We start from the raw sequence: 26,929 nt of genomic DNA on the forward strand, positions 1-26,929 counted from the left end.
TGGACAGGTGTGAATGGCTCTTTCCACTCAGTGCTCCAAAAGCCTGACACAGCTTGGGATGTTCAAAATGAAAGCCCAGCATGGTTTGGCTGTACCAAATGATGGAGCAGAGGGCACAGAGTATGGCAAGGCTCTAACATCAAACAGTGAGTGAAATAATGGCTGAAGGAGCAGCTCTGGCTTGCCAGAAGCTTGGTGTTTGCATTCCCCTTTCAAGCACCAGGCATAAGCCTCAACAACAGGGGAAGGATGTGGAGGGGAGGCTGGGAAGGAAGGACCTCACCTGATGAAAGCTGGGAAGCAAGTCTCTGCACAGCAGAAGCATTTTTCTCCTTTCTGAGAGTTGGCCTCTTCTTCCTCCTTTACCCCAACACAGGGAATGGGAAAGGAGGAGAGGAAACCTTCTCTGTCAGGGCTTGAGGCCCTGCTGCTGGGCTTTGTGGAACATGTAACTCAGAGACTTCCAGTACCTTGTACCAGCAAACAGGCTGGTGTTAAGGATTGCATCCCCATTAACAAAAGCTACATCAACATGTTACTATGGAATTCAAAATTAAAGTATTTGCCTGAAAAGATACAGATAGAACATAAAAAACCACCTTACTTAAAGACTCAAGAGATGCAGTGCAACAAATAAATATATTTATTCTTACTTTTTTTCCCATTTTTAAACAACAGTAGCAGAATAATTGCAAATAGGGTTTTTTTTTGTTGCCAAGTATGTACTTTGCTTATTGATTTTTGCATTCAGGGTGATCTACAGCTACAGGCTTGGTTTTGTATTTTTTTTTCAGTCAGGTTTGTTCTAGGATAAATAGTGACTAAGTATTCAGAGCTACTAAAAAACTTATTAGGTGTGTAACACAGTGAACTACTTCACAGTCATAAACATAATTCCTAAAGCAAACACACAGGAAGACTGTTTTGTTCATAGCTGGAGTTGAGAAGAAGCCTCTGTTTTTCTTCTTGGCATCTTGCTATTTCAGTCAAAATGGATTGTGCTCACCACTGTTACCCTTTCCAAAAAAAAGCAGTTATAAAAATTACTTAATAAAAACATACTCTCATATTTTTTATGCCAGTTTCTCAAAGACTATTCTAGAAAAGTCAGCTTGCTTGACCTAATATAAGAAGAAGGTCAAGTATGGAAAATCAAGAGTAAAAAAACCTCACAGTAAAAATAAGAATGTCTGTAGCATGTAGTGGTTAGTTGTAAAGAAGCAAACAAAAGAAAAAGCCTCACTAGAAGTCATAGAGCTACATAGCTACTATCTTTTTATACCAGGGGTATTTTCTACCACAGCCTTGACTTTTATTACTTTATATTTTTTTAATAACTTAAAATAATAATGAGTTTGCTTGCCAGCAGCCAACTCGAAAACACATTGGAAAAAGAAAAAAAACAACCAGCCACCATTACAGTGGTAGGGAGAAATTCTCCTCAGCAGCCAATTTTTGTGTCCAGTCCTTTCCCTTCTTAGCAGTCCCAGTCTTCTGGGATAAATTCAGCTTATTAGGAATGAGAGGTCTCCAATGCAGACTTGGGTTTCACTAAAGGAATGGTGAACATTTCCCCTCTGTAACCTCCTGTGAGTCCTTGTGGCAGCTCTGCAGAGTCCTGTAGCAGCAAGCTGCAGCAAAAGCAAAGGAAAGAATATTCCATCCAGGTGTGAAATGATTCATAGGCAGCATCTGAGATCTTCAAAGGATTCTCAATCAATACTTCAGCCTAAATCCCAGCTGAGTGGGCTGTGATTTTTATCTCATCTGTCAGATGGGAGAAGCTGCCTGTTTGTTCTTGAATTAACTTCTTTCATCTTTGCTGCCATGATATCGCAAGTGACTGCACATCTTTCATCGCTCTGAGTGCCAGTCAGTGCACAGAAAAATAAACCAAGCCATGCCCCTTGGCAATCCACGTAACACAGCCACAGCAGACACGGGGTGCTCTAGACTCTGCCCAGAAGTGCTGACCTGAAAGGTACAGGGAAATGCAAATGGGTGAAGACAAACACTGGAATGATGTAAATCTTCTCAGACACAGTGACTGTGACAAGGAGCCTGTGAAACTGAGATTCGTGTTACTACAGATTTTCATCTTGTCACCCTGTGTCGTGTGCAATCTCTGTGCCCTGATGTTACTCTCTGTCTTCTCAAAATGAGTGGAGTCAGATGGAATTGTTACATCCCCCTGCCTTAATGGTTCATGTATCCTTCCACAATTAGTAAACTCAAAGAGCTGATGAGGCTGCATTCTAATAGCAGTAGAAGAAAAGCCAAAAATATGATTTTGCTGAATATTCTTCCCCAGTCTGAACTCTAAATTGTTAACTGGTTTCATTAATGCATTTGCCCCAGAGCAATCTTTATGCAAACGTCAGCCCTGTCTGAAAGGCTGGTGCAGAAAGGGATGCAGTAACTGTGTGGAATCCAGAGTGCTCTGTATAGTACTTGTGAGGAAGTGGGGATTGCTTGGGAGTTTTAGAAAGTACTTTCTTCCTTCACTGAGTAACACAAGAAATTAAAATACAAAATTACTATTCTAATTCCCATTTCCTAAAGGAAAGAAGGACTGAGAGGGTTTAAGATAAAGACTGATTGTTCTGTTTTTTCCAAGAGCCCCAGATTGGAGGGGGGCTTTACAACCTCACTGTGCCCCATCTGTTGAAACATGTAACATGCCCTTTGATTTTAACTGCTGGATGCTTGCTCTGTATCCCATTCTATTTATTTATTGATCTGGGTAACCTCTGACACAAACCTTAGTGTCTTCCATCTGTCCTTTTCAATGTGGTTCTCAGGACCCTCGCTTTCATAGGAAGCCAAGTAAAGTGCTGCAATCAGAAGCAAATACATTATGTTAGCCCTACTGGCATTTTAAAATTTGCTCTCCCTGCAAAGCAGAGTTAAATGAAGCAGGCATGTATTATCCATCCCTCAGTTTAGGGCTTCAGAATCCCATTAGGAAGTATAGCATTGCTTATAATTGCACCCAGACAATGCTAACAAACTGTGCATGAGAACAAAGACTACCCTCGGGGGGGAAAAAACCAACCAGTGGAAACTCAAAAGCACGGGGAGAAGAAAGCACTCAAGAGAAAATAAAATGAGCCCAGGGACATGATGGTTTGTAAACAGCCAGTGAAGTCCCTGTTTTCTTCCTGAAGCAGCACCCTTTAGTGCAAACTATCCTAGAAGCCCACATAAATACATTTCATGTGACATTTAGAGGGACAACATCAATTTAGTTCATTCTATTTCAGAATCAATGTTGATTCTCACAGACTATATGCACATAAAAGGAAAATTTTATCTTCTCTGTCATTTTTAAGGGAGGAGCATTTTTCACTTGCCAGACAGAGATGTCTCAGGACAGTCTTTCCTTACTGTGAGGAAGCCACAAATTAACACAGAAAGAGATCAAGCAGTAGCCAGAAGCTCCTGCAGATGTCCAGAGCTCCTTACCATCATCACTGAAGACTGGGACAGAGAGCAGGTACTGCAGAATCTTCCAATCCCTTTCAAAAGGACACTCCACTTGCTTCCATGTCATAAATTCACTGACTTGTTTTGCCAATTCCCAAAATTTCTGTCAGAATACAAAGCAGAAGAGGCGCTATCAATTGAATAGCATTGCTTACCCTGAACATTTTTTCAAAAAGAGGGAGAGATCTTGGTTTGGAGACCAAGGCTTGGATTGTCCTTGGCTTTTAAGATAGGATTGAACATGATGTGACTCAAGAACTCAGTTTCTAACTTTTGTGTTCCTGTTTCAAGCTATGGTAACTTCCCACTCCTTCACCTTGTTAAAATTGCTGTTGTGAGCACAAATGTAGTAGATCATGAAGTGCACTTAATCTTTTTTTTAAGGAGCTGGTAATACTCCTTATACCTAAACTTTTACTTTGATGATGCTCACGCTTTTTGTTTTGCCATTAAATACATAGTGATTTTCACATCAGATGCTTAATACTGATGTTTCAAAATCCAGATGTTTCCTGTCAGTTAGCAAATATGAAATGCTCTATTTTCTTGCTGGAAATATATGCCAAAAATAAATACTCCCCATATAGTGTGCTGATGCCATTAACTGATAAACTCTTTCAATTGAAGTTTAACATGCCTGAAGTGCACATGGATTCCTTGAGCAAAAAGACATTCCAGATGATTGCAGAGTCTAGTTTTAGAATCTTTAAGCTAATTCAGGCCTATGGCTACAACTCAATGTACTGCACTTTTGTGTGAATGACCCAGGCTTCTTGGAAACTGCGAGTACCAGGAAACAAATCATTGGGTAACTCACCCAGTGTCAGATAACAAGCATGAAATCACAGGCAGAAGAACTACTGGAAGACAAGAGAGTAAAACCTCCCTCACTGCTGCTCTATCACATATTTCTTCAGAGACAATCTGGGACTTGCATGAAAATGCTGCCTATATATCTTGGTAAAGGAGGAACTTGTTTTTTATATGAGGAATTAAAAGATAAGCCCTAAAATACTAATTTGAACATTTTGTCATTAACTATAACAAACTTGTGAATTGAAATGTTGAGATGAATTTGAGCACTGGGAAGAAGTTCTGACTTTGTTTCCCCCCACTAAAAAACCTGGGAATATTGAAAGTTTTTATAAACACTCAATTTTCGATAAAACTGCTTTTTCCTGACTACCTCCCAGCTCCCCTTAGAAGTAACAGATAAATTCCAGTCTGTTTGCTCTCCCAGAGTCTAGTGGAAATTGGACTGGGATCTGCTTCAGTTTTCTGTTAAAGGGGCTGACCCTGCATTAAAACCCCAATAAAACTCAGTGCTCTACTCACCTCAAAATTGACGTGACCATTTGGAAGGCGATTGGCACAACCCTCATTGAGGAAGTAAATATCTTTGATCAACAGGCTGAAGAAAGGTATCACGATCTAGGGAGAGAACAGCATTATTATCAGTCTGGTCCTGAATCAAGACACAATGGTCTACAGAGAAAAATGAAAGGAAGCCAGGTAGTACAAAAGGTAAGCAAAATACTGAAGGAGTAAGTATTCTACATCTTTACATCACTACATTCTAAAATACAAGTCTTTCCACAAAGTCCTCCATTTCTATGTCATGTCCTTCTTGTTTTCATTTTTTCCTTCTTTCTTGCAGATTCCAGAAGATAAATGGTCAGAGGCACCTACTTCTTATATGTAATTCCTGCAAGGTTACCTTGTAGTACAGCTTTCCCTCTTGACAGGACTTGCTTGGTACACGAGGGGAGATGCACATTAAAGCACTGCAGGGAATACTGGGGTAGCAGCACAAATGGTTTTTGAGCTACAATTCTCTGAGCTCATGCAAGTCATGGAACCTTGGTACTGATTGGCCTAAAAATAAGCATTTCCTGCCAACTGAACAAAGTATTTTCTTTGGAGAATGCTGGAGTATTTTATTTTCTTAAAATGGTTCTATTTTAATTTTCATCCTATGGAAATTTTTATAGCTGCATATCCTTGTTACAACTGGGGATAAAGCAAATGTTGCTTACTATTTCTGTGGAACACTTCACCACACCATATTTCAATATCTCTAAGTTCTTTCTCTGAAGTCTTAAAACTGGCTTTTCAGTGAAAAGAAGTAAGCCTCTTACATTTAAACTTCTGGTACTTTGAATGATATGTGAGCAGACCCTTAGGACTCAGAAAGATATTCCATGCATACAACAGCACAGATCAGAAGACTGCACGTGGATTTGCTTCATCTGCCTGATAGTTTATTCCATGAACTCCAAGACCACGTTTATTAAATACAGCATGAAGCCCTAATATCATAGGGAGCTGATGAGCAACTGCTTCCAAGTGGAGAGCAGCTAGGAAGCTATTTGATTCCTTTCCACAAGAACTTCCACTGAGATTCTGCATCTAAAGACTATACACAGGAAGGGAATGCCACAGCTCTGTCTAGATTTGATGTTTAGAATACCTTTTATGAGTAAGTTTTGAAGTCCTTCCACCTTAAGCCATGAATTACTGAAAGATTAGCATAAGTAGCAGCTCTAAGAACAAATTACTAGCAACTTCATGTCAGTCCTTAGCCTTTCTATTTGTGATATGGGCTTGTGAGACATAGGTGTCTGTAAAACAGAAATGAGCTGAGGCAATGCACTTATTTTACTTAAATAATCAAAGTGATAATTTCATGTTTGGACTTTCAGTCAGCACAAACTGATCTGGCAGCTTTTTATAAGCCCACCAAGGGCAGAGCTGCTGAGAATCAGAATTCCAGGATAAAGGTTTACCATTTCCCTTTTGCCCACTGCCAAGTCATTTGCCAACACACCTTCTCTCTGTTGCTGTGAGCTGTCAGGGACCTCTGGGTGGCTCCACGCAGAGCAGTCCGGTAATTATAAAAATTGCTGGAAGGGTCCATCTGATGCTGCAAGGCATGAAAAGATGCAGATAATGAGGTACACACAATCCTTTTTCAACTGAGCTAATCTTAAATAGGAAAAGGTCTTCTGAACAGCCCCACAAATACAGCTTTGTAAAGGACTGTGGTATCGCTCTGCCTGTTTGATCAGAAGAGAGCCTTGTTTAAAAAAATGTCCATTCAGCACAACAAGGGATCCAACACATTCTCTTGGATAAATCACAAACCCATAGAGTGCTGCACCTGCATGATCTTGGTCAGCAGGACAATATCCATTAAGAGTACAAATATTCTAAATTAAATGTCATAATGAAGCCAAGCTCGCATTTTAGAGCAGTTGAAATTAAAATGGTATCAACAGCCTCCTGTCCAAATATTAGCCAAACTTACCTCAAGAATATCAAACTTGGCTGTCTTCACTTTTGCCCAGGTTTTCTTTAATCGAGACACAGGACTCATGTTCATGCCAGCTTAATATAGGAGAAAGATATTGTTGGATTATTTAAAAGAAACAAATCTTTCAGGTAGCTTGAACTAGTAAGTATTTCTAAAGCAAAGAATCTATTACCAATAACAAGTATTTTCAATGGAGCTGCTCAAGAAATCAGAGTCATAGTTTTCTTTAAATTCCAAAGTAATTTGGAAACATCTTCATCTCTTACAGAATGAAAGCTCTTAAAAATGCTATGACATTATTTAATGTGAATTTGCTAAAACATGTATATAAAGCAGAAAAGCTCAAATCAGTGTTGTTCTGAACACCATCTCTTACATAATTCACTGAAAATTACACATAATTACAAAGTTTTTGCATTTCAAATGGAAAAAAAACCATTCCCAGTATTTTCCTACCAGATACAAAGAAGTGTGGCATTTTTAAACCACTAGGATGTGACAGAAATGATGGAAGACGTCAATTCTCCATATTACAGGGAAAGTTACTGTTCCAATTTAGCACTGAAGTTGGTCTTAAAAAGTGGGGATTTAGGTCTCTGAAGAGTTGCAATGAAAACTTCAATTTTTATCAACTTTATACTACACACATAGCATTAGAACAGTGTTGAGAAACTTCATGCTGCTGACCAAGTTAAGCAGAAGACTTCTGTGTGAAGCATTCTGCTTCCTTTATCCAGACTTAAACAGGGATAAAATAATATCTCAGTGCACATACTTACAAATAATGGCCATTAAGGAATTGAAGTTGCCAATGTTAAAACATTCCCGTGCCACATCAATGAAATATTCTATCACTCTTGCTCTGTGCTTCTTCTTCACAGGCTGCAAGAGATGCATTTGCAGGGTTATGCTCAGCAGGAAACAGCACTCAGACACATCCCCAAAGAAGTAACACCCCTGCTAAAAGGCTTTTCCATATGTAGCACAGCTTCACACTATCCTTTCCATGTAGAAGAAGCCACACTATTGTGTTCAAAAGCACTCAGGACAGCAAAGACAAACCTGATCCCAGGCAGGCAGAGAGCAAGGACAGCAGGCCAAGAGGCTCTGCCAAGCAGAAGGATATGAAGAACAGCAGAGCAGAGCAGAGGGTCAGCCAGAGGGGAGAATGTGCCTCAGTTCACAAGGGGCTTTCAGAGAAGAGAACAGCAGGCCAGACATGCTCACGTACAAAGAAGGGCTAACCCAGAATAAATCATCACTGTCACAAGAACAAGGCTGAGGCACCAGTATAATGCTGAAAACACTGAACTTATTTCCTCTTTAGACGTGCTCTGACTGCACCCAAATGTAAACAATTACAGAACCAAGCGAATGAAAAGTCCAAAAGGCACCAAAGCTGAAAAGACTTCGCAGTTTTGGATAACTAAACAAAACCTTTCAGCACAAAAAGTCCTTGCTCACCATACAGATTTCTGTTGCAACCAAGTAACTGAGCCTGTTAAACCACTCCACATAGGCTTCAAGATTCCGAGTCTTCTTTCGATCTCCATAGCAGCTCTACAGACAGAATTAAAATAGCAACTTTTAGCACTATTTTTATCTTTTCCCTTTGAGATCTTTTGGCTTTCTGCCTCGCCATTCCCAAACATTGTCAAGTAACCAGGAATGACTCAAATTACCCAAAGTGACAGAAAGCTTGGAGGGAAAGCAGCAGTGGTAGTACTCAACATGAGTAACTTCCTTCTGAGCTGTCAGCCCAGTAAAGCACTCCAGCAGCCATGTGGAATACACCCTGTGCTTTAATGCTTTAAGGACCTGGGACAGACTTATGCAAATAATCAGGCCTAAATATCTGCATAAAGCTCCCTTGAATATGCGCACTGTTTCAGTCCTTACTCCTGTAAGCTCTCTGCAAGTGCAGGAGGAAAACAGAAGCCAGGCATATTATGTTTGGCTGTTGATGTAAATGAACATACTGCATCCCAACTTTGGGAGATCAGCTCTACCATTTTCATGGGATTATCCCTTTCCTGAGCAGTGCTATGCTGTATTACCTTGGAATCATTCCCACACTACTTCTCAGGGTTGCCTAAAAAGGGGTAGACAGCAGTTTCAGTGATCTCTATCTGGAAAAACAATTTCAGAGACCACCTGAATGAACATCGAATTGTAACCTTGCATCATTCTATTCTGTTTGCCACTTTTAAGTTAATTCAAGTTTTAATGGACTGTCACAGTTTATTTATAGAGGTTAAGTCATCTTGAAAAACATAAAAAATTAGGTTATTTTGAAAACAGAAATCAAAGAGATAAGAACCCCATCATGACTGGTTAAAAATACTGCATATTTGCCCTCCAACTCACAAAGCTCTAGAGCCTCCTGTGCTCTTTTTGTTATGTCTGCTCTACCTGCAAATTCCCCCATGTGCCACTTGGTTGCAAAGAGCTCAGTTCACTAAAAAGGAAGAATGGATGTCGAAAATGAATAATGCAGAAGGCAAAGTTAAACTCAGACTCTTCCAGCTGTAGGCTGCATAGATGGCCTGGGGAAAACATTCACAGGATTAAGGATTAAGTTTTCTCTTATTTTAAGTCAGAAAACCCAGGGAATGTATTCATTTAAGTAAATTTGTTGGCTGAGTTCTGGAGCTTCAGGAGTTGTACTCCAGGAAGAAAAACCACATTAACAAATGTTTAACGGGACTACTAAAGCTTGTTTTCTACTGGTCCTCATTTATTGCTGGACCTCACTTCCAGCTCATGGTGCACCTGATGGTGAACGATGCATTTCAGAGCTGCTCCAGATCTGCTCCCATTACCTTGTCATTATTCAAAGGATCCTTTTGCACAAACGCCTGGATAAATTCTTCTGGTCCAATATAATTGAGTCTCTCCTAAACAAAGCACAGAAGCAGCCAGGTCATATCCCCTGTTAACCTGCACTTCAAAAAGAGGGGAAGGATGAAGTCATCCCTGGGAGGGTAACAACTCACAAGCTCTATGTGCGTCAGCTGCTGAGCTAACACATAGGGATCATTGCAGACTGTGATGATGTCCCTCTGGATGGACTGGGGCTTGGTCTTTAGGAGTGTGAGGCGATCTGTGGATGTGGTGGCATCAATTTTTGCAAGCACTTCCTCGTACTGGGTAACCGCGGCCAGCTTCCGAATCAGGTTCTGGAGGAGCTGCTGCACGTTCTTCCGATACACCTGTCACAACATCAAACAATCAGAAATCACTCCAAAATGTGAGAGGACAGCATTAAAGCCTGCATGACACCACAACACATGCTGATAGCTGTGTTTGTTGCCAACTTAAGCTAAGCTCTATTATGTGAATTTGTAATTTTAGCATTTTGTCAGACCGAAAGGAATCCAGCTGAGGGTTTAAGCAGTGATTGTCTCACAGGTTCAGTATTGAGCCAGTTAGCTCAAAGAAAAGATGTGTTCAATCCACTTCCTGAAAAGTACTAACCACCACTGGAGGAAATACCAGAAATGAAAATACTCCATCTTCTGCTTAAGACCACAGAAAAAAAACCAAATATGTGGCCATTCAGCTATAAACAAAGGGCCTGCTTCTCTCTGCAGCAAATCAAGACCAGTTTCACCAAAGTCAGAGCTCAAACTTGCAGTGAATCTGAGAGAAAGATAACAAAATCATCTCTCTCTTCTGCCTTTGCAGGCCTTTTCATGTAGTGATTTAAGTTACCAGGAGTGACAATTTTAGGTAGGAGCAAAACTCCTACTTTTATGTAAATAGATCTGTGTAACCAAGGTGATTACTCTTCCAGATTCCACATATCCTAAAGCCATTAAAGCAAAACCTAAGTGGCTTCAAAAAGGATCATCTGAAAACTATTGTCTGCACACTATAGTATGATCTATCCAAGGCAGCAATATTTCCTTTATTCTGATGAATTTGTCCTTTCCTCCAAAGCCTTTCCCAAATATGTTGTTTTGAAGGAGTCACATGTTAGTGTGATGAGAGGTTTTGGCTGTACACTGACAGCTCTTAAAAGAACTGGAGTACAATAAAATTCAGGAAGTAGAATAAGAAGCTATAAGTAGAACTGTAGTGAACAGAAGAAGGAAACTGCTTCTTTTGTATCCTTTAAGGTAATGACTCACAAAAATCCAAGTGATCTGTAGAAAAGCAAGGTCAAGGAAGTTGCCATTTACTGTTCCAAGCAGTTCACAATAAAACAAGTCAATTTACTGCAGTGCTTGCTTTCACTTTGTCTTTCTAAAGGAAGTATCAAAGTCAAGAAAACCTCAAAGCTACAGCTAGAAAGGATTTATAGTTCTCTGCAGAGTAAGATTGCCCCCTTTGCACATTTTCTAGCAGCTTTGTACATCTGCCTTTCCCTTCAATAGACAATTTCACTGCTTAAACTGTCTGTAGTGCCAGAAACTTCGCTGCACACAACCCTTCTCTCTTCTCATTTCATTCTTCCATCCACCAACTCAGCTTCCTCCAGGCTAAGCAGTTGGTTTTTGTTTTGGTGCCAGTGAGTATTTTTCAAGTGGGTGTGAGCCCTCAATCGTAACAACTTTGCCTGGAACTAGACTTCAGTTTCCTACCTTGCTATGAAGACTATCTTGAAACAAAGCAACCTGGCACCCCTGGAGGGAGAGCACACCTCCTGCCTCTTCCCAGTCCAGAGCTCCCTGGAGCTTTCCTGCAACCTTCAGCTTGCACATCAAATTGGGTCTCTTACATTTGTATTTCATACCATCTCTTGTCCCATCTTCTTTTGTCCCTCCTCACTTTGACAACATCAAAATATATTTCAGCTTCCAAGTTCAGTTTAGGTTTGCTCTTTTCCATGCTTGTGTGCAGCCTTTGGCAGCACTCTCAGCTCCTCTCAGTCCAGTTTACCTCCACGCCTGTTAATGTGCTGTTTGCTGCCTCATCCATATCATTACTTAGAAGCTTATATAAGGAACACTAGTCCCTGAGGAACACTGGAGACACAATGCCATTTAGCAATTGCTATTTGTGTTTATGGTTCTTCCAAATGCCACTCCAGTGTGTGTTTTGCAATTGCAGTATTATGCCAGCTACACAGTCTTTGCTTACTGAAACCTTGTTAATTCCCTTCCACTAAGTAAATATAACCCTTGGCTTTTGGCTGAGTCTATTTCAGTACTTAAAAGACAAGCATCAGTTAAGCATCAAAATATTTTGTAATACCCATGTGGAACTTTACTTCCATCTGAAAAGTGAGAGTTAGAAAAAGGTCAGGTGATTTTCTTGTGTGCTTCATCCACAGGAAGGAAGATTACATTCTTGCTCTGAGTTGATACTTTAAGCTCAAGACAATTCTTTCTGGTCCAGTCCTCTTTTGGAAATTTCTCCCCAAACCTGCTGTAACTTTTCCATTGACCTACAGGTCAAAGGCCCAATCCCAACACACCTTACTGTAGAAATGATCAAGATTGATAGGGATTTCTTAGCTACTGTCCTAGCTAGCATCTTCCAAGTAAAATCACTAAAATGATAAATACTAACATCCACCAAGTTGTGCCTGTCTGCACAAAATGGGATAATGTTATGGGCTTAAAGGTGGAGAGAACTTTGCCCATGTTTTGGAGAAGATCTGCTTATGCTGTGTGGTTTCATCCTAGGCTTAGGTACCAAACAGAACTTTTTGCCTACCAGTACATTCATAATAAGATTTCTTAAGAACCTAGAGTCACACCACATTGTTAAAGCAATATAAGCAGTAATAGGAATGCCTTTTTATCCAATAACTTTGTGTGCAGACAACTTACCTCATCCCCACTGGCTATTCTTTGTGCCAACTCCTTTAAGTTCCTCATCATTCTTTCATCTCGGAAATCATAAGGAAAAGTCTCTGTCCACTCAGTCAACAACTGTAGGATTTTTGGTGCAATTTTCTGGGTCCAGTTCTATTTGGAAACAGCAGTGAGGAATGTTACATGCAACAGCAATATAGGAAATAGAAATCTGCTCTGTAGGATACTGTGGAGCATAAGGGTATGAATGTCAGGTAAATTTTAATCTTAACTTCATTCAGCATTGGATTACAGGTCAGAGCCAACGGCCATGGAGGCAACTCCCCTCATTATCAGGAGTGTCTCAGTGCAAGGCATTGATTAGTGTTTCCATAACTTATGACTAACCTTCAACAAAGAAAGTGGAAAATTTCAGTTGTGCCAGGACCTGTGTGTGCACTACACCTTATGAGAGAAACTGTGTACAGAGAGAGAGAGGGGCTGGGGAGGAGATGTGGTGGTCAGAGGCTGCCTTGGGCAGAGTGATCACAAAATGATTTTTGAATATTGGTGGAGTAAGGAGGGGAGGGTCAACAAAACTTCTGCCTTGGACGTTCAGAGGACAGATTTTGGCCTGTTCAGGACCCTGGTTCAGAGATTCTCTTGGTAAAACAAGCAATGCAGCAGAAGCAGCCAGCCTCATGGAGGACAGGCTGAGCAGTGTGGAAATTCCCCATGAATCTCAGTGAATAAAGGGTCAAATTCTAATTGCTAGTGTCATGTTTTCAATCTGCTCAATCCCACTGAGGACTCTATTGAATAGGAGCATTTGAGCTTGGTCAGGGATTTGGGAAGTCCCTGAGACTGGGGGATCTTACCTTGTCCAGGGCAGGCTCACTGAGTCTCTGCTGCTCAATGCACAGGTGGCAGACTTTGGCCATGAGCTCGTATGGGTGCATGAAGAGGCGGGAGCTGAGCAGGAAGGTGAAGATGTATGTCCTCTGCAAACAACAGGAAGACAGAGAAAGGCATAAATTGCCAGCATTTTTTATGTTTTCGCAAAATGCCCTCCTGAAAAATCTGCTCCTCATACCTTACTATCTGCAGAAGAAAACTCTACATGTGGTTCTTGCCAAACATTGCCAAAAGCAATTACTACAGAGGTAAGCATTTAATTTAACACTTATCATCCTTCCAGAACCAGTATTATAAGTTTGTGCTCGAGCCAAGGTATGCAAGATTAAACCAAAACAAGGCAGGGCAAAGGTGGTTTAGCTCTCCTATTGCACACAGCCTTATTGCAAGCTCATTACCTGAAATTACTCAGAATAAAACTTCAACTTATCTTCTCTTGCTCTACAGTAAACCTTTGTCTCCCGGGTGAAAGTGTAGGGAACTACATAGCTTAATTTTACAGAATAAAATCAGTGACAGATTCTGAGGCTGCAAGAAGAGGCTCCTTATTTTGCTTTGATTTTCCGTATATCATTATTTGAACTCATTGTGAGATGGATATTCAGAATATTAATATCTCTGGCACCCACTCTACAAAGACTCTACAACGTTCTGGCTCTAGAAACTTGGAATAAATCATGTTTGACCAACCAGTGTCTAAATTGCTACATGTTTGAAGTTTACACCAAGCATTAATGGATAAACACTAGCTTAAGTACAGTCCTGTGCTGTTCTTAATTCTGACCCAAGTTAAAAAAGATTCTGTCTTGGAAATGTGAACAGGTCTATGACAACAACAGAAACTGAACATAAGCAGAGTTATGTCTTCAGTAGGAGCATGTTGACAAGTAGAGCTGCAGTTTCATCATCCACCAGCTATCCCCAACTGCCCTTTCCTGCCACGTTTTGATACCATTCTTTTTTATCTTCTTTTCTAAGAATTAGAGAAAATGTCTCAATGCATGGATGTGCCAAAAATTCTCAAGATGATAAGCCTCCTGTTGTCACATCAGCCTCTGCTGATCCTAAACACTGTGGCACTAGTTCAACATTTTGGTTGCTTATTGCAAGATATACATGGACCTCAGATGAGCAATGGGAAATATGCGTTAAAAACCACTTGGTTTTGCAATAAATACTTTCATTCTGTCTCAACTGTGGTCATGGCTTTCTCTTCAGCCTGCCTGGCAGCTTTTTGAGGGTCAATGGTACACACAATCCATCAAGCAGTAAGCCAGTCTAGGTGTGTGCTTTATAAATGAGTCACCAGGGTTGCTCACCTTACAGCAGGAGTAAAAAAGCATTAGATTTCCTAGGTTAGGTGAGTTATTAATGCTGCACTCAGGTAAAGCACATGTTATCACTGCTGGTCAGCCACTTGAACCCATTCCTTAGCCATGGATGTGACACATTCTGCTCTTGCTGCACACATTTCCCTTTAGGAGACACATCAGGCCTGGCCATACAGTTATCAGGGTGTGTAACTTACATCGGGATAGTAATCCACATTGGGTACTAAGTGCTGGATCAGAGCTTCCAGAGACCCTGACAGGAGATTGTTGTCCTGGTAATAGAGCCCTCCACAGTTGTCTTCTTTTGTCTGATACAGGTTCCTGTTGTAGCTGCTGCTGTCAAACATTGCTGCAAAGGGAGGTGTCTGTGGCATCTTTCCCTGCGGAGACACACAAGAGAGATAAGGGATAATTCAGAGAAGGTACAATGTAAGGGGATTTCTATCTTCCAGAGATAATACTGCACTGGAAAGACAACTCAGTGTCACACCATGGGTTACTTGCACACAGTAAAGACTACTGTTTTCAAGCCTGTGCAGACTTCTGGCTTTCACCACTGCCTCTCACAATCGCCAGCTGCTTCTTTTATATCTTGCTGTTTCTCTATGAAATGGCAAATAAGATGTCCAAGCTAAGAGTTAGAAGGAGGTACGAAAATCATGACAGGCTTTGGGAACTCAGACTTTCTATAAAGCTTTTGGGAATGTGGCATAACGTTCACTTTGGTCAAACCCTGAAAGGAGCTCCCTAAGAGCAGCACTCTGATAGGGAAGCGTGTTCAGGCTGTCCCAGGCTGACACAGCCCCAGCCAGAGCAGAAGGAGAGAGACTGAAGTGAAGCCCTGGAAAGGTTTTGTGAGAGGACAATCTCCTTTATGCAACATGACAGCCATGTAACTGCAATCCCAAACCTCCCATTTCCCAACTCCACCCTGGTAAATTGGTGCTTGGTTTTCCCAATAACACTGACAGGCGTGACCCAGGCTAAAGGCTGATGCTTCAGTGCATCTGCCTCCACCTACTCTCTGAGTGGCTCTACAGAAATTTGGAAAAGCTTGCCTGGGCATAGTTGCTTACCACTGTTGTCCAAGTTCATCAATGATATAGAAGATGAGACCAGATTCAGAGTTTTGCTAAACGTTCTCCCCAAATTCTGTGAAATTGTGTTTTCTGTGAAATTCTGTGAATCCTGTATTTTCCAGCTTTCGGAGAAATAAAGCAATTACTCATCAGTCTGCATCCTAGTGCCTGTGGGATCAGAATGTCTTTCCAAGGAAAAGATCAGTCAGTGCTGCAGGCTGCTCAGTCACTCAGAGCAGTGGGTGGGCAGCAAGGGGGCCATGACCACCCAAGAGCTCTTTTGGTAATGCAGCATCTGAAAAGGCCAAAAGATAAAATCTCTCTGATTGCTTGAGTGTTGAGTGATAAACTCCTTCCCTCTCCCTCCTTCCCTGCTTTCTTGGAGTAGCAGTTCTTGTCAGTTTAAGGAACTTAGGTTTTACAGCCTCGATGGGAAGCTAAGTTTGTGCTCAGTTTTAACCACAAATGTGCTGGTTTAACTCTCCTGCAGCAGTGCTGTGGCTGCTGATGGGATTCAGGGAGAGACAGATAAACTGCAAAAGGGGATGGCACTTTGTTTCCAATCCTCCCCACAACTTCAAGGCAAGGGAGATCAAACCGAGGGGACAATATCCACTGCTGCTGTGCTCATGTGTCAACCCAGCATGTGTGAGTGAATGAGAAAAGCATTAATGCCTCTGAGCCATCATTGTAAGTGCAGATGCTGTTTCTTTTCTCTCCATTGTATCAAATCCTATTCGGGAAAAGGCTCTTTAAAGCCACAGGCCTCAGCAAACACCAGCCTGTGAAGGCACCCCGTTTTGAGAACAACTAGTGATGTGACAGCCTGGAGATAAATAGAGCGCTGCCATCTGTGTGCTCCCCCAATACCCACAATAAAGCACTTTTCAGAGAGAGCTCGGTGGACATGAGAAGCTATTAAGTTATTAGCCAGATTCCTCAGCTTGGACCTGAAGCACCACACAGACTTGCTGCTGCTGCTGGCAGTGTGTCCAGACAATGGAGACATTCAAACCAGCACAAGCCTGAGTGGTTCAGTAAATAAACAGCAAGAGAAAGCCAAAAACAAAGGCAGAGAAGGACAGTGGAGAGAGCCTCCTGGCCTACATGACCTGTGCTAATTCCACCTTGAGAGGTGCCAAAAAATATCTGCATCAAAATGGGAAAGACTGAAAAGTGTCCATGTCTGAAAAGTGACACCAGACAATCTGTGCAGCTGTTCAACCAGTGATTCAATTCCACTCTGCCCATGAACCACGAGAAGAATGAAGTAAAAACACATGCCACAGCATAAGAGGGTGAAGTGCAGGACTGAACTTAACAGGGTTCCTGTACGAGGGAGTTCAAATTACTGGGCAGGTGAGGTGCAACCCTACCACGGCCATGCTGTGCAGCAATAAAGCATCCTGATGCATAAAGACTCCTGGTCTTTCAGGTTCTTTGCAAGGCTAACCCAGTTTAAGGAACAAAACTTTACTGAGGAACTGACAGGAACCTTCTGCAGCACTTTTTAGGTTTTCATACTGTGCATGTAAAGCCACAGACTTGAACCAACTCCAAAATATCAGCCCACTGATGCTGACATGTTCTGTTTGTACCAAAACTCAGATTTTTTTTCAGCTTCTCAAGCATGGTTTATTCAGGCAAAATGCAAGTGGTAGGGAACAGTGTGTAAACACTGCAACCCAAACATTTGTAGCACTGTAGCTCCAAGGTAACACTCCCCAGGGAAGTGAGAAAGGCCAGTCTGCACCTGCAAAACAACTTGACATCAATATTAGCACTTGTAAAAAACCAAGGAGAGTACTTGTTTCAACCCAGATCTCATGTTAACCAAAACAGCCTAATTCAGGGTGAGACTGGAATCTGCAGGGGATTTAGCCAGACTAGTCAGCAATTATAAACAGCCAACATAAATCAGACAGGTTGGAGACATAGTCTCCTCAACAGGAAAGAAAAAAATGATCAGGCCATTAACAGATGTACTGATTTGTAACCATAAAATAAAATTATCAGAAGTCTGTCACAAAGGGTACATATTGTGTCATTTGTTTGCTATCTGTTTCTGGAAGCTGCCTGACAGAGGGGCTCAGTCCTGCTTCAGTGAGACACCAAGTCGTAGTGATGCTCTCTATGGTCGGAATGGGTTTCACCTGGAAGTGAACAGGACACAGGACGCGTTCTCCATGCGATGAGAAGGGATGATAGCAAAGTGTGACAGAGATAAATACAGCATAGCCAATGGGGTGAGTCATACAACACATGTGCTTTTCCAGTATGACTCCTTCATTATCTTGACCTTGACTCCTCTGCTGTATTTTATTTGGAGGTGGAGACACAAAGCAGCATTCTTAATTCTAACTAAAAGCTTCTTTAGCTAAAGCTTCAGCCAAACCTGCCTTCAGAATAACTTGAGTGGAACTGAAATTTGGTTACAGATCTGATAATGGTCCACAAATCTGTGGCATACAGAGCAGAGTTATCTTGAGACCTAAAAATATTGTTGATGAAGCACAGCAGGGCAAGATCTGATAAACAGGAATTGGGAAAAAAGACAAGAAGTATTATTCCAGTGAAAAATGTCCTGGGAGTTAGAAACTGGAACTTTTTAACTGGGCTTTGGAAACATTTGGCTAGCAATCATATGGAAACCCATTTATCTTTTCTCTCTTTATTTCTATTTTCTTCCTAGAATGAAAAGAGTGGGTTTTTTTTGTTTTGATTTGTTTGGGGTTTTTTTATAAATGATCTGACTTGAAGGAAAGAGCAATGAAATAATTTCCTGGCTTTACCAGTGATGCTCTCCTTTGACAGAGAGAAGTCAAAAACTCTGTGCTGTGGAAAGAGGATTACAACATTTTTTTTCTGGATTTACTATCATTATGGAGAACATGAGACCTTTGGGAATTGAGGTCCATGTTCAGGCTGGGAGCAGCCTATGACAGGAAAGACACCTCAACCTTTCCAGGAACAGCACTGTAAATACGAAGTCAGAGCCAAAGATGATGCGCTCAAACCCCTACTATCTCCTGCAGGAGCCAAGTTTCAGTTTGGCAAAACTAAAGGAATCACACGTAGCTTCTAAGACTGCCAAGTGCTTTTCCAAATCTTTATGTTAAAAAAAAAATCTGTTTAGTACTACAAACAGTGGAAGGTTGCATTGGTTTGTTTTCATTTATATTAAAGAGCTCAGGCTTCCCATCAGATTCATAAAACAAACCCAACAACACAGACAGCTGGTATCCTTCACAGAAGTACCCACTGAGAAGTTCAGTAGTAGCCATGAAAGGTACCTTCAAAGCCACAGCCAAACATTTTCAGCTCCTCTGTTAGGTGGTTTTCTCCCACACTGTATCCCTCAGGCAGAGGAAAGGTATGAGTCTCAAGGCACACCTCCCCTTAAAAGATGCAAACTTCATAAATGCAATTACACCCCCTCAGAGCTGTTTCCTATACAATCAGAAACCCCATTTAGAAGTTGATTACCATCCACCATTGATGTGAAGGATGCCATCATAAAACTGAGGTATGACAAAACAAAAGACTGACTTCCTGCAGGAGCCCAGCTCCAGAGAGGGCCCTCATTATCCCAACTCTTCCTTCTGTTAGCAACACACCTACAGAAGTTCCTGTTGTCTTTGACATCCCTGGCCAGACTCAGTTCTAACTGGCCCTTAGCTTTCCTAACCTCATCCCTTAGCTTCCTGTACAATTTCCCCATATTCCTCCAGACTTACAGCCCCTAGCCAGTCTTTCATGAAAAGCCAACAACCTTCCATTCCAATACCCCACCACAGTCTCTGTGTGATGCCAGTGATATCACACCCATGCAGGCATGTGCATGTCTCCAGTTTTCTTGTTTGTTCCCCATACCGTGTGTGTTTGTGTAGAGGCATCTGAGCCAGGCCCTTGATAAAGCTGGAGCAGCTGGAATCCCTTTGCAGTGCTCGGGGCATCCACCCAGGCTGCCCAAAACAAAAGCATACCAGACACAGCCCCAGCGCATTCCATACATCTTCAGTGGTGTGTGTGTGCTTTGCTCACAAAGCTAACTTTTTTTTTTTTCGCACTGCAAGGTAAGGGGGAATTGAGGGGAATTTTACAGCTCAAGCTGCTGAGAAGATGAGAAACCTGAAAAACTCCCAGATGGGTGTTTCACGTGTCTTACTTGCAGAAATTCAGATCACACAACTACCCCAGCTCAAGTCTTCTTGCTTCCACTCTTTGTGATGGATTTGCCATACAATTCTCAGTGTGACTTCAGCACCAACTCCGAGTTGTAGTTCCTGCCTAGAATTACTTTTAAGAGGCAGAGTACAGAATATCTTTTCATACTCACACAGGAGATGAAAAGGGGAGTGATATTGGCTTTTTCCAGATTGAAATCAAGAAGAAGATTAAGAATTTCTCATAAGGAATCCACTCAGAGGAAGAGGACCAAAACTATCCATGCTGGACAGTGTCATAACAGGTAGATATAAGAAACCTGACTGAGCCTTAATTTACGTTTTGGTTTTCACTAAAACAGCAGAGGATGAACAATTTTGCAAAGTTTTCCAAAAATCACCCAGGCAACAATAAGCTGCAAAGGAAAATGAAAATCGCTAGCAAGCAAAGAATAAAACAGGAACTGAATTCAAGTAAAGGCATTTTCCTCCTGAATGTGCATTTTTCTTGAGTCTATAAATAGACCCAGCTTATGATTTGGGAAGGTCAGATGCAGCACTGCTGACTGATCACTCACGAATGAGAACTTGGCACAGTAATTAAGTGAATCCTGAATGACTCGAAATTGAAGTCCTTGGATACTGAACAGCAAAGGTGTGATGGGTATGAATACATTTTGGTGTTCCCTTGGGAGCATTAGGAACATTGTGGGGCATTTAAGAATGCCTTGAATTTCCCCAAATCTGCAAATGTAGAAAAAGGGAAGGAAACAAACAAGTTCCGCTTAGTTGCTGATATGCTGTAAATCCATGTTCCTGCTGAAGCCCCACAACTCAGCTCCCCTTCTATCCTCTCCCATCCTCTTCTTCAGTGGGGCAGGAAGAGAGAGAGAGAGCCTAAAGATGCTGAAGGTGGCTGTGACAGCATTGCTGCAGTGCCAGGCAAGCACATGCAGGCAGACTGCATCACACAAAAATCCCAGCTGCAGGAAAATCACTCAGTCCAGGGCGAGGACAGGACATATGTTCCTCCCAAACAAAACACATGATACAATCTGTCCATGTTGCTGGACACACAAAAGCAACAGTCTCGAAACACATGGCACTAAAAGGATACCTCACCTATAAAATACAATTTCTTAAAGCACTTATCTCTTACCATAAACACAATGCTGCTGAGATTTCTGCCTGTAGGTTAAAACCAAGGAGGCCACAATTATTTTAAAAGATATGAAGCACACTCCCATCACCAACTGATTAATCTTTTTGTTAAGTTCATTTTAAAGTTATTTTTAATTCTATGGGTAATTTCTTTATCTGGATGGTGTCCTTTTAGCATTTGAAAGCAAAATACGGCTTTTCTCATATAAGTGTGGGGTTTTTGTACCTTTTACATCTTTTTGTTAATTCTAGTCTCAGAAGAGACGTTCAAAACATGAATAAACAGGATAAGTATATAATATAAAGTGACATGATGGATTAGCACAGCAGTAATTAAATGTCAGAAGGCACAAGAGATTATAGAAAAGTTCAGTCCATTGCATGCTCCATAGTGACTCTTCAAGATCTGAGGGATTTACAGAATGAATGAAATGGAAAAAGATGCACAAGAGTCTCAGGCCAGCCAAAGGATTCAATTAAGCACCTCCCATCTTAAAAATCAGACAACACATACAGCTACTCTTTTCTACCGAAATTTCTGAGCAGACAGCTGGACTGAAAGCAAGAATGCTACTAAAGCCTTCCAGTTCTTTATGTTACTGAAGCAGGGTGGGGATTTTAGAAGCAAAGCATTCCCCTTATTGGACCCAGTGAAGCACAGAACAGTTTTGCCGTTCGCTCTATTTGTTTTTATAAATATTACAGCCTTAACAGAGTGAAATCCCACCTCTCTGCTCAGCCAGCTGCAGACTGGTTTGTCAGGGCTGCCGTCCACCAGCACGATGCAGAGCTCCACAGCCTGGAGGAGTTCCCCACCCTGCTCCCACACTGCTGAGCAGCAGCTGAGATGCTGCTCCTCCATCAGCTGATGGGTTGAGCAGTTCTGAGGTCAGGAGTTTGGAGGCAAGGAAACAGCAGGGATGCTTTATTCCAAAACATCACATTGTAAAAGGAGTGATTCAGCAGCTGATTCAAGGTGGCTGAGATGTCCAGGAATGGGGCGTGGGGTGGGGTGGACAGATGGGCCTGTGATGCCATCCACGCTGTGCTACCCCCACTAGTGAATCAGAGCTCTGACATGAGTCTGTAGCTCTGTATCTACAGAGTTCTGCATTCTGCATCATTTCTGTAGCATGCTCTGTGCCTCCTGAAAACTTCAAACTGACAAAACTGAAATTTGATGTTCTCAACAGAGATGGGAGCAGTTTCCCCTGCTATCACTATCACCAGAAGATACCATTGAGGTATTAGACTTTCACTAACCTTGGGAAGTGTGATCCATTCTATGTGACAGGGATGTGAACCCTGGGATGTGACAGGGATGGAATCCTAACCCACCCCAGGTGATCAAAGCCTAAAGATCCACCTTCTGTATCTGCATGGTCAGTAGCTAAGGTGGTTCTGGACCATTTCAGAGTGATAACTGGCTTCATCAAGAGCTGTTCACACATCCATCCACAGAAAACAGAAGCAGAATTATTTCAGTGCTTAGACCTGGCAGCTGTAGTTTGGATCTGCTTCTGACTCTGCTACAAGTCATTCAGTTTCTCATTACTGCATTCCTCTGCTTGACACTACAAGGAGGGATAAGTATGGGGTTATTTCCTTTCATTAGGCACTAAGATCTTTTTTCAAAAGGTGTACAGAAGGTGTATCATATATCACTGCCAGGAGCATGGTACTAGCCTTAAGCATGAAGCTGTCTTGACATGGTTCCTTCTTCATCCTCATCAAAGCAAGATACCTTCTGAATCCCAAAACTGTGGCTCTTTGCAGACGCCTATGCTTGGCCTTTTGGTGCAACCTATAGTACACTTCAAAAGAAAACACCTTTCCCTTTTGTAATCATAATGGGGAGCCAAGTTATAATTTACAACAGTAAACTGTAGTAGTGTTAAATAACAGTACTAAACTTCATTTAACTGTTTCTATCTAAAACCTCATTGCCAAATGTCTCTGCCATTTAGATGATGCAGAAAAAAATGCCGGTTTTAAGGCAAACAATTAATATGATTTTTTTTCCAGTCACTGAGCCCTTACGTTTCCATGAACAGCACAGAATTTTTATTGACACTCCAATATACAGCAGGCTGAAAGCAGTATACTAACAGAAATACTTCAGTTAAACCCCCACCACCATAACAAAAAAAAAAATACACTTTCCAATGTCTAGATTGAAGATAAAAATGGATGGTTCCACTTCATCAGTTCAGAGAGGAAGTACAGCTCTGTATCAGCATCAGCTGCACTTGCCTCATGCCCATTTATATCTAGGTTGGGTATCAGCCAGTGGCATCTAGAACAGAGCTGGCTCTGAGGTACACAGGGCTTGTAAAACAGTTGTCTGCAATCAGCGTGCCTGACTCCTTGGGAAATCAGAGAGAAGCCCATTAGAGCCCAAATGACAGAAAAGATATTTTTCCCCAGTGTGGGCAGGGCCATAGTGCAAATCTCTCCCCTAGCTGCTGCCTCTGCTGGTTCTGTCAGTCTCTGAGCCCCAGCAGCAGTTCCCGTGCCCGACTCAGGGTGGACCCCTGGGCTTGGCAATCCATGGTCAAGCACTCCTTGCCCTGAAACAATTACACCCATTAAGTCACCACCCGGTAGGTATGGCATTGAGCAAATGTACACCATGCTGGGCTGCTAAAAGATCATTACAAACGTGGCCTCATAGTGCCTGAATCCCTGCAGGATGCTTAAGGGAGGATCAGCTCCAGTCCTGATGGACAAGTACTGTCAGTTCAGCACGCTACATTCATGCAGAAAGCACCTGGCCTTGTATCAATGAGAGCAATTATCTCAGAGAAAACCCCACTCCCCAGTCTGACTCAAGCTTATTTATCCTCTGCCTTACCCCTTATGAATCCGAACTCACTGAGCCGGCTGATGCTCCCAGGCTCCTCTCTGCAGGTGTGTTACCTGGCATTTCTGGCACTATTTCCAGATGTGACAAGAAGCAAGCAGGGCACCTGACCCATGGGAGAGGCAGGTGACCTGGGGAGCATTTTATTCTGGGGAGAAGATGCATTTTGATGAATCAAACCAAAAATAGTCAGAATGCATGGATCTGAGTCATTCAGTGCTATTCTGGAGCCGCCTAGGGAGAATGAGCTGTATTGTTGTCATGATCCTGCACATTTTCCATTTAAAAATACAGTCACACCAAATGCCACCCAATTCAGCTTCCTCACAGCAGCGATTTAGCTTTTTAATACTACTTCTTACAGCAGCTAGAACAGAGGAGAAATTAGCAACAGCTTTCAGCCAGAGCCTTTCCTGTTTGTAAATTATGTATTGTCTTGCTGTGGCTGCAAAACGCACTCTGGAAGCTTTGTTTACAAGCTCATTTTCTATCAAAGCGTTTATTAGGTGATGTGGCTCAGTCCCTCATACCCATGCCAAGCAAAGGGCGCTTGTCAGTGCTTGCAGAGTACACCTGTGTGTTTACTAACATTTGGAAAAAATGCCTCAGTATGTGTAATCACAAACTGTGCCTCCTCTGAAATGCAGGCAATCTATCCCAACCAGCCCTAGCCTATGTCAGCAGACCCTTACAGTGATGTACAGCACAGACTGGCAATATGATCCACACACAGCTCCTTCCTGTCTTCACCCTAGGAAAATCTCACTTCTTAACTACCCATTACAAAAGTCAAGCCTCGTGCTGTCAGGGCTCCGGTTCATATTTCCAGTTTCATTTTCCAGTTCATATTCCTTCGGTGACCACACTCCAGGGCTGAACTGTGCCTGTCACCTCTGGCACAGTGTGACAGCAGCTCACCCCGCAGACCAGGAGCAGGCAGGCACTCCCCAGGACTGCTCAGACAACACACACAACTGCAGCACAGGCAATACACACTGGGCTGCCCCCCAAAACCTCAGCAGAAAGAAGCCACGAAGAATGTAAACTAACAGGGATCCAGTGCACTGTACAGAAAAAGCGCTTTGCTCAGTGTGTGGCACAGCTGCGAGCTTAACCCCTGCTAAATCAGTAATTCTTTCCTCTTTTACAAAGATAAAACAAATCCTGCAGTGGCCTGTTTGAGTCCCGCAGTTCAAAAGGAGTGATATCCGCACTGCTTATCCAAATTCAGAGCTTGGTTCCAGCTATTCGTCCTCTCCAGCACAGCTCATCAGTTAGCTACTTGTCTTGGGTATATTTAGCACTGATTTTCAGCTGATTAACAGCTCCTCTACGAGGCATCTCCTTTGAAAGCCCTAAGATAAGCCTGAGGAAGCCCGTACCTCAAAAAGCTCTTCTCACTTTTCAAAACAGACAGCCTGGAGAGACAGTCCTGCCTGCCCAAATCCCAGATTCCCACAGACGGCACTGACACCCCAGCCCACCAAGGCGGCGATCTCACTGAAAGCACCCCCGACATTCCAGGCTCAGACAGAGCTGCCCGAGGTGCGGAGCGCCGCTTTGTTCCCGGTTCCCCTGATTTATCAGGCCATTCCTGCCCTCTGAGAGGAGTCAGCCCTGCTCCGCTCTGCCAGAACTCCGAAAGAGTTCCTCATCCCTCTGTGTTACACCTGGCTTTACACACGGGCAGGCTGGCAGGCACTGCTTCCTAGGGCTGCCCTACAGCACAACCTAGCAGGTGCACCTGCAGCACTGGTCTGGGTCATTTAACACCGATTTGGGGTCATTTAACACCGATTTGGGGTGATGTAACACCCCTTTCTCTACTCGCCCCCCCGAGCTGCTGCTGCTCACACAGGGCAGGAGCCTGAAGTTTCAGCACACTCACACTCAGCATTTCACTCAGACAAACACAGTCTGGTAAATCAGTGCCTTTTTATCCTTCCCACCCGAGAAAACCAGCAATCAGTTGAACTGATGGGCGTAAAGAAAAACAGGGAAAGCTTCTCCAAGGATTATAGCCACAAAAAAAAAAAAAAAAAAAAAAAAAAAAAAAAAAAAAAAAAAAATCACATCGTGCAGTTGTAGGACCCTGTTCTATCTTACTGCAGGGAAGGGGACAAGGAGAAGGATTCAATCACTGCACCGCCACCGACGGGCTGGAGTCTCTCCCTTCCCCGATATCCTGGTAACAACCCAAAAAAGCATCTCTGTCCGCACAGAACTGGGTAGCCAGGATTAAACAGCAAGAGTAATGAGACCGTCCTGCCGGGGCTGGCAAAGAAGACAGAGATGAGATGGATGGATGGATGGATGGATGGATGGATGGATGGATTGATGGATGGATGGACAGACCGTCAAGACGCACCGCAGACTCACGGACCGTACCTGGAAGTGGCCGCAGGCGCTCCCGGCCCCAGACGCTGCTTTATGGCTCTCACGCCCTCATCACCCACGGCACAGCACAGAACAGGACAGCACAGCACAGCACAGCACAGCACGGCTCGGCTCGGCTCGGCTCGGCTCCCCGCGCACTGTGCCGGCAGCGGGCGGAGCTCCGGGAGGCTCCGCTCCCGTCCCGAGCCCTCCCCGCCCCGCCGGGGCCGCGGGGGAGGCGGGGGCGGAGAGCTCAGAGCAGCCCGGCCGGAGAGCTGGGAGAAGTGCCTCCGTCTAGAGAGCTCGGAGCTGGCTGCCCGCAGAGCTCGGAGCTGGCAGCCCGGAGCAGCCCCTCCGCCCGCAGAGCTCGGAGCGGCCTGCCCGCAGAGCGCGGCCTGCGGAGCCGCCCGTGGGCAGCTGTCACGGCCTCAGCTGCTGCGCCACCGGGCCGGCACCATTCCGCTGGCAGAGAATCGTTCTTACAGATGGGCAGGA

At 43.0% G+C, this 26,929-nt stretch overlaps 1 protein-coding gene across 2 annotated transcripts; it reads right to left on the reverse strand.

Moving 5' to 3' along the window:
* Positions 1–620: 620 nt before the first annotated feature.
* On the reverse strand, positions 621–26,603 carry RASGEF1B (RasGEF domain family member 1B). 2 transcript variants are annotated; one of them, XM_033061115.2, is made up of 14 exons: positions 26,447–26,603; positions 14,987–15,169; positions 13,422–13,544; positions 12,580–12,717; positions 9,796–10,011; positions 9,622–9,696; positions 8,264–8,359; positions 7,579–7,681; positions 6,794–6,873; positions 6,314–6,409; positions 4,822–4,917; positions 3,466–3,589; positions 2,762–2,834; positions 621–1,974 (listed from the first exon to the last, which is right to left on the reverse strand). In XM_033061115.2, the coding sequence occupies exons 2-14, from the start codon at positions 15,161–15,163 to the stop codon at positions 1,950–1,952; spliced, it is 1,422 nt and encodes a 473-aa protein (XP_032917006.1). In that variant the 5' UTR covers positions 15,164–15,169; positions 26,447–26,603; the 3' UTR covers positions 621–1,949. The 2 variants fall into 2 exon arrangements, with proteins under 2 accessions (XP_032917006.1, XP_032917007.1); XM_033061116.2 differs by lacking the exon at positions 26,447–26,603 and adding an exon at positions 24,050–24,225.
* Between the last annotated feature and the right edge of the window lie 326 nt (positions 26,604–26,929).

Source organism: Catharus ustulatus, chromosome 5 (assembly GCF_009819885.2).
Source record: "Catharus ustulatus isolate bCatUst1 chromosome 5, bCatUst1.pri.v2, whole genome shotgun sequence".
NCBI classification, from domain to species: domain Eukaryota; kingdom Metazoa; phylum Chordata; class Aves; order Passeriformes; family Turdidae; genus Catharus; species Catharus ustulatus.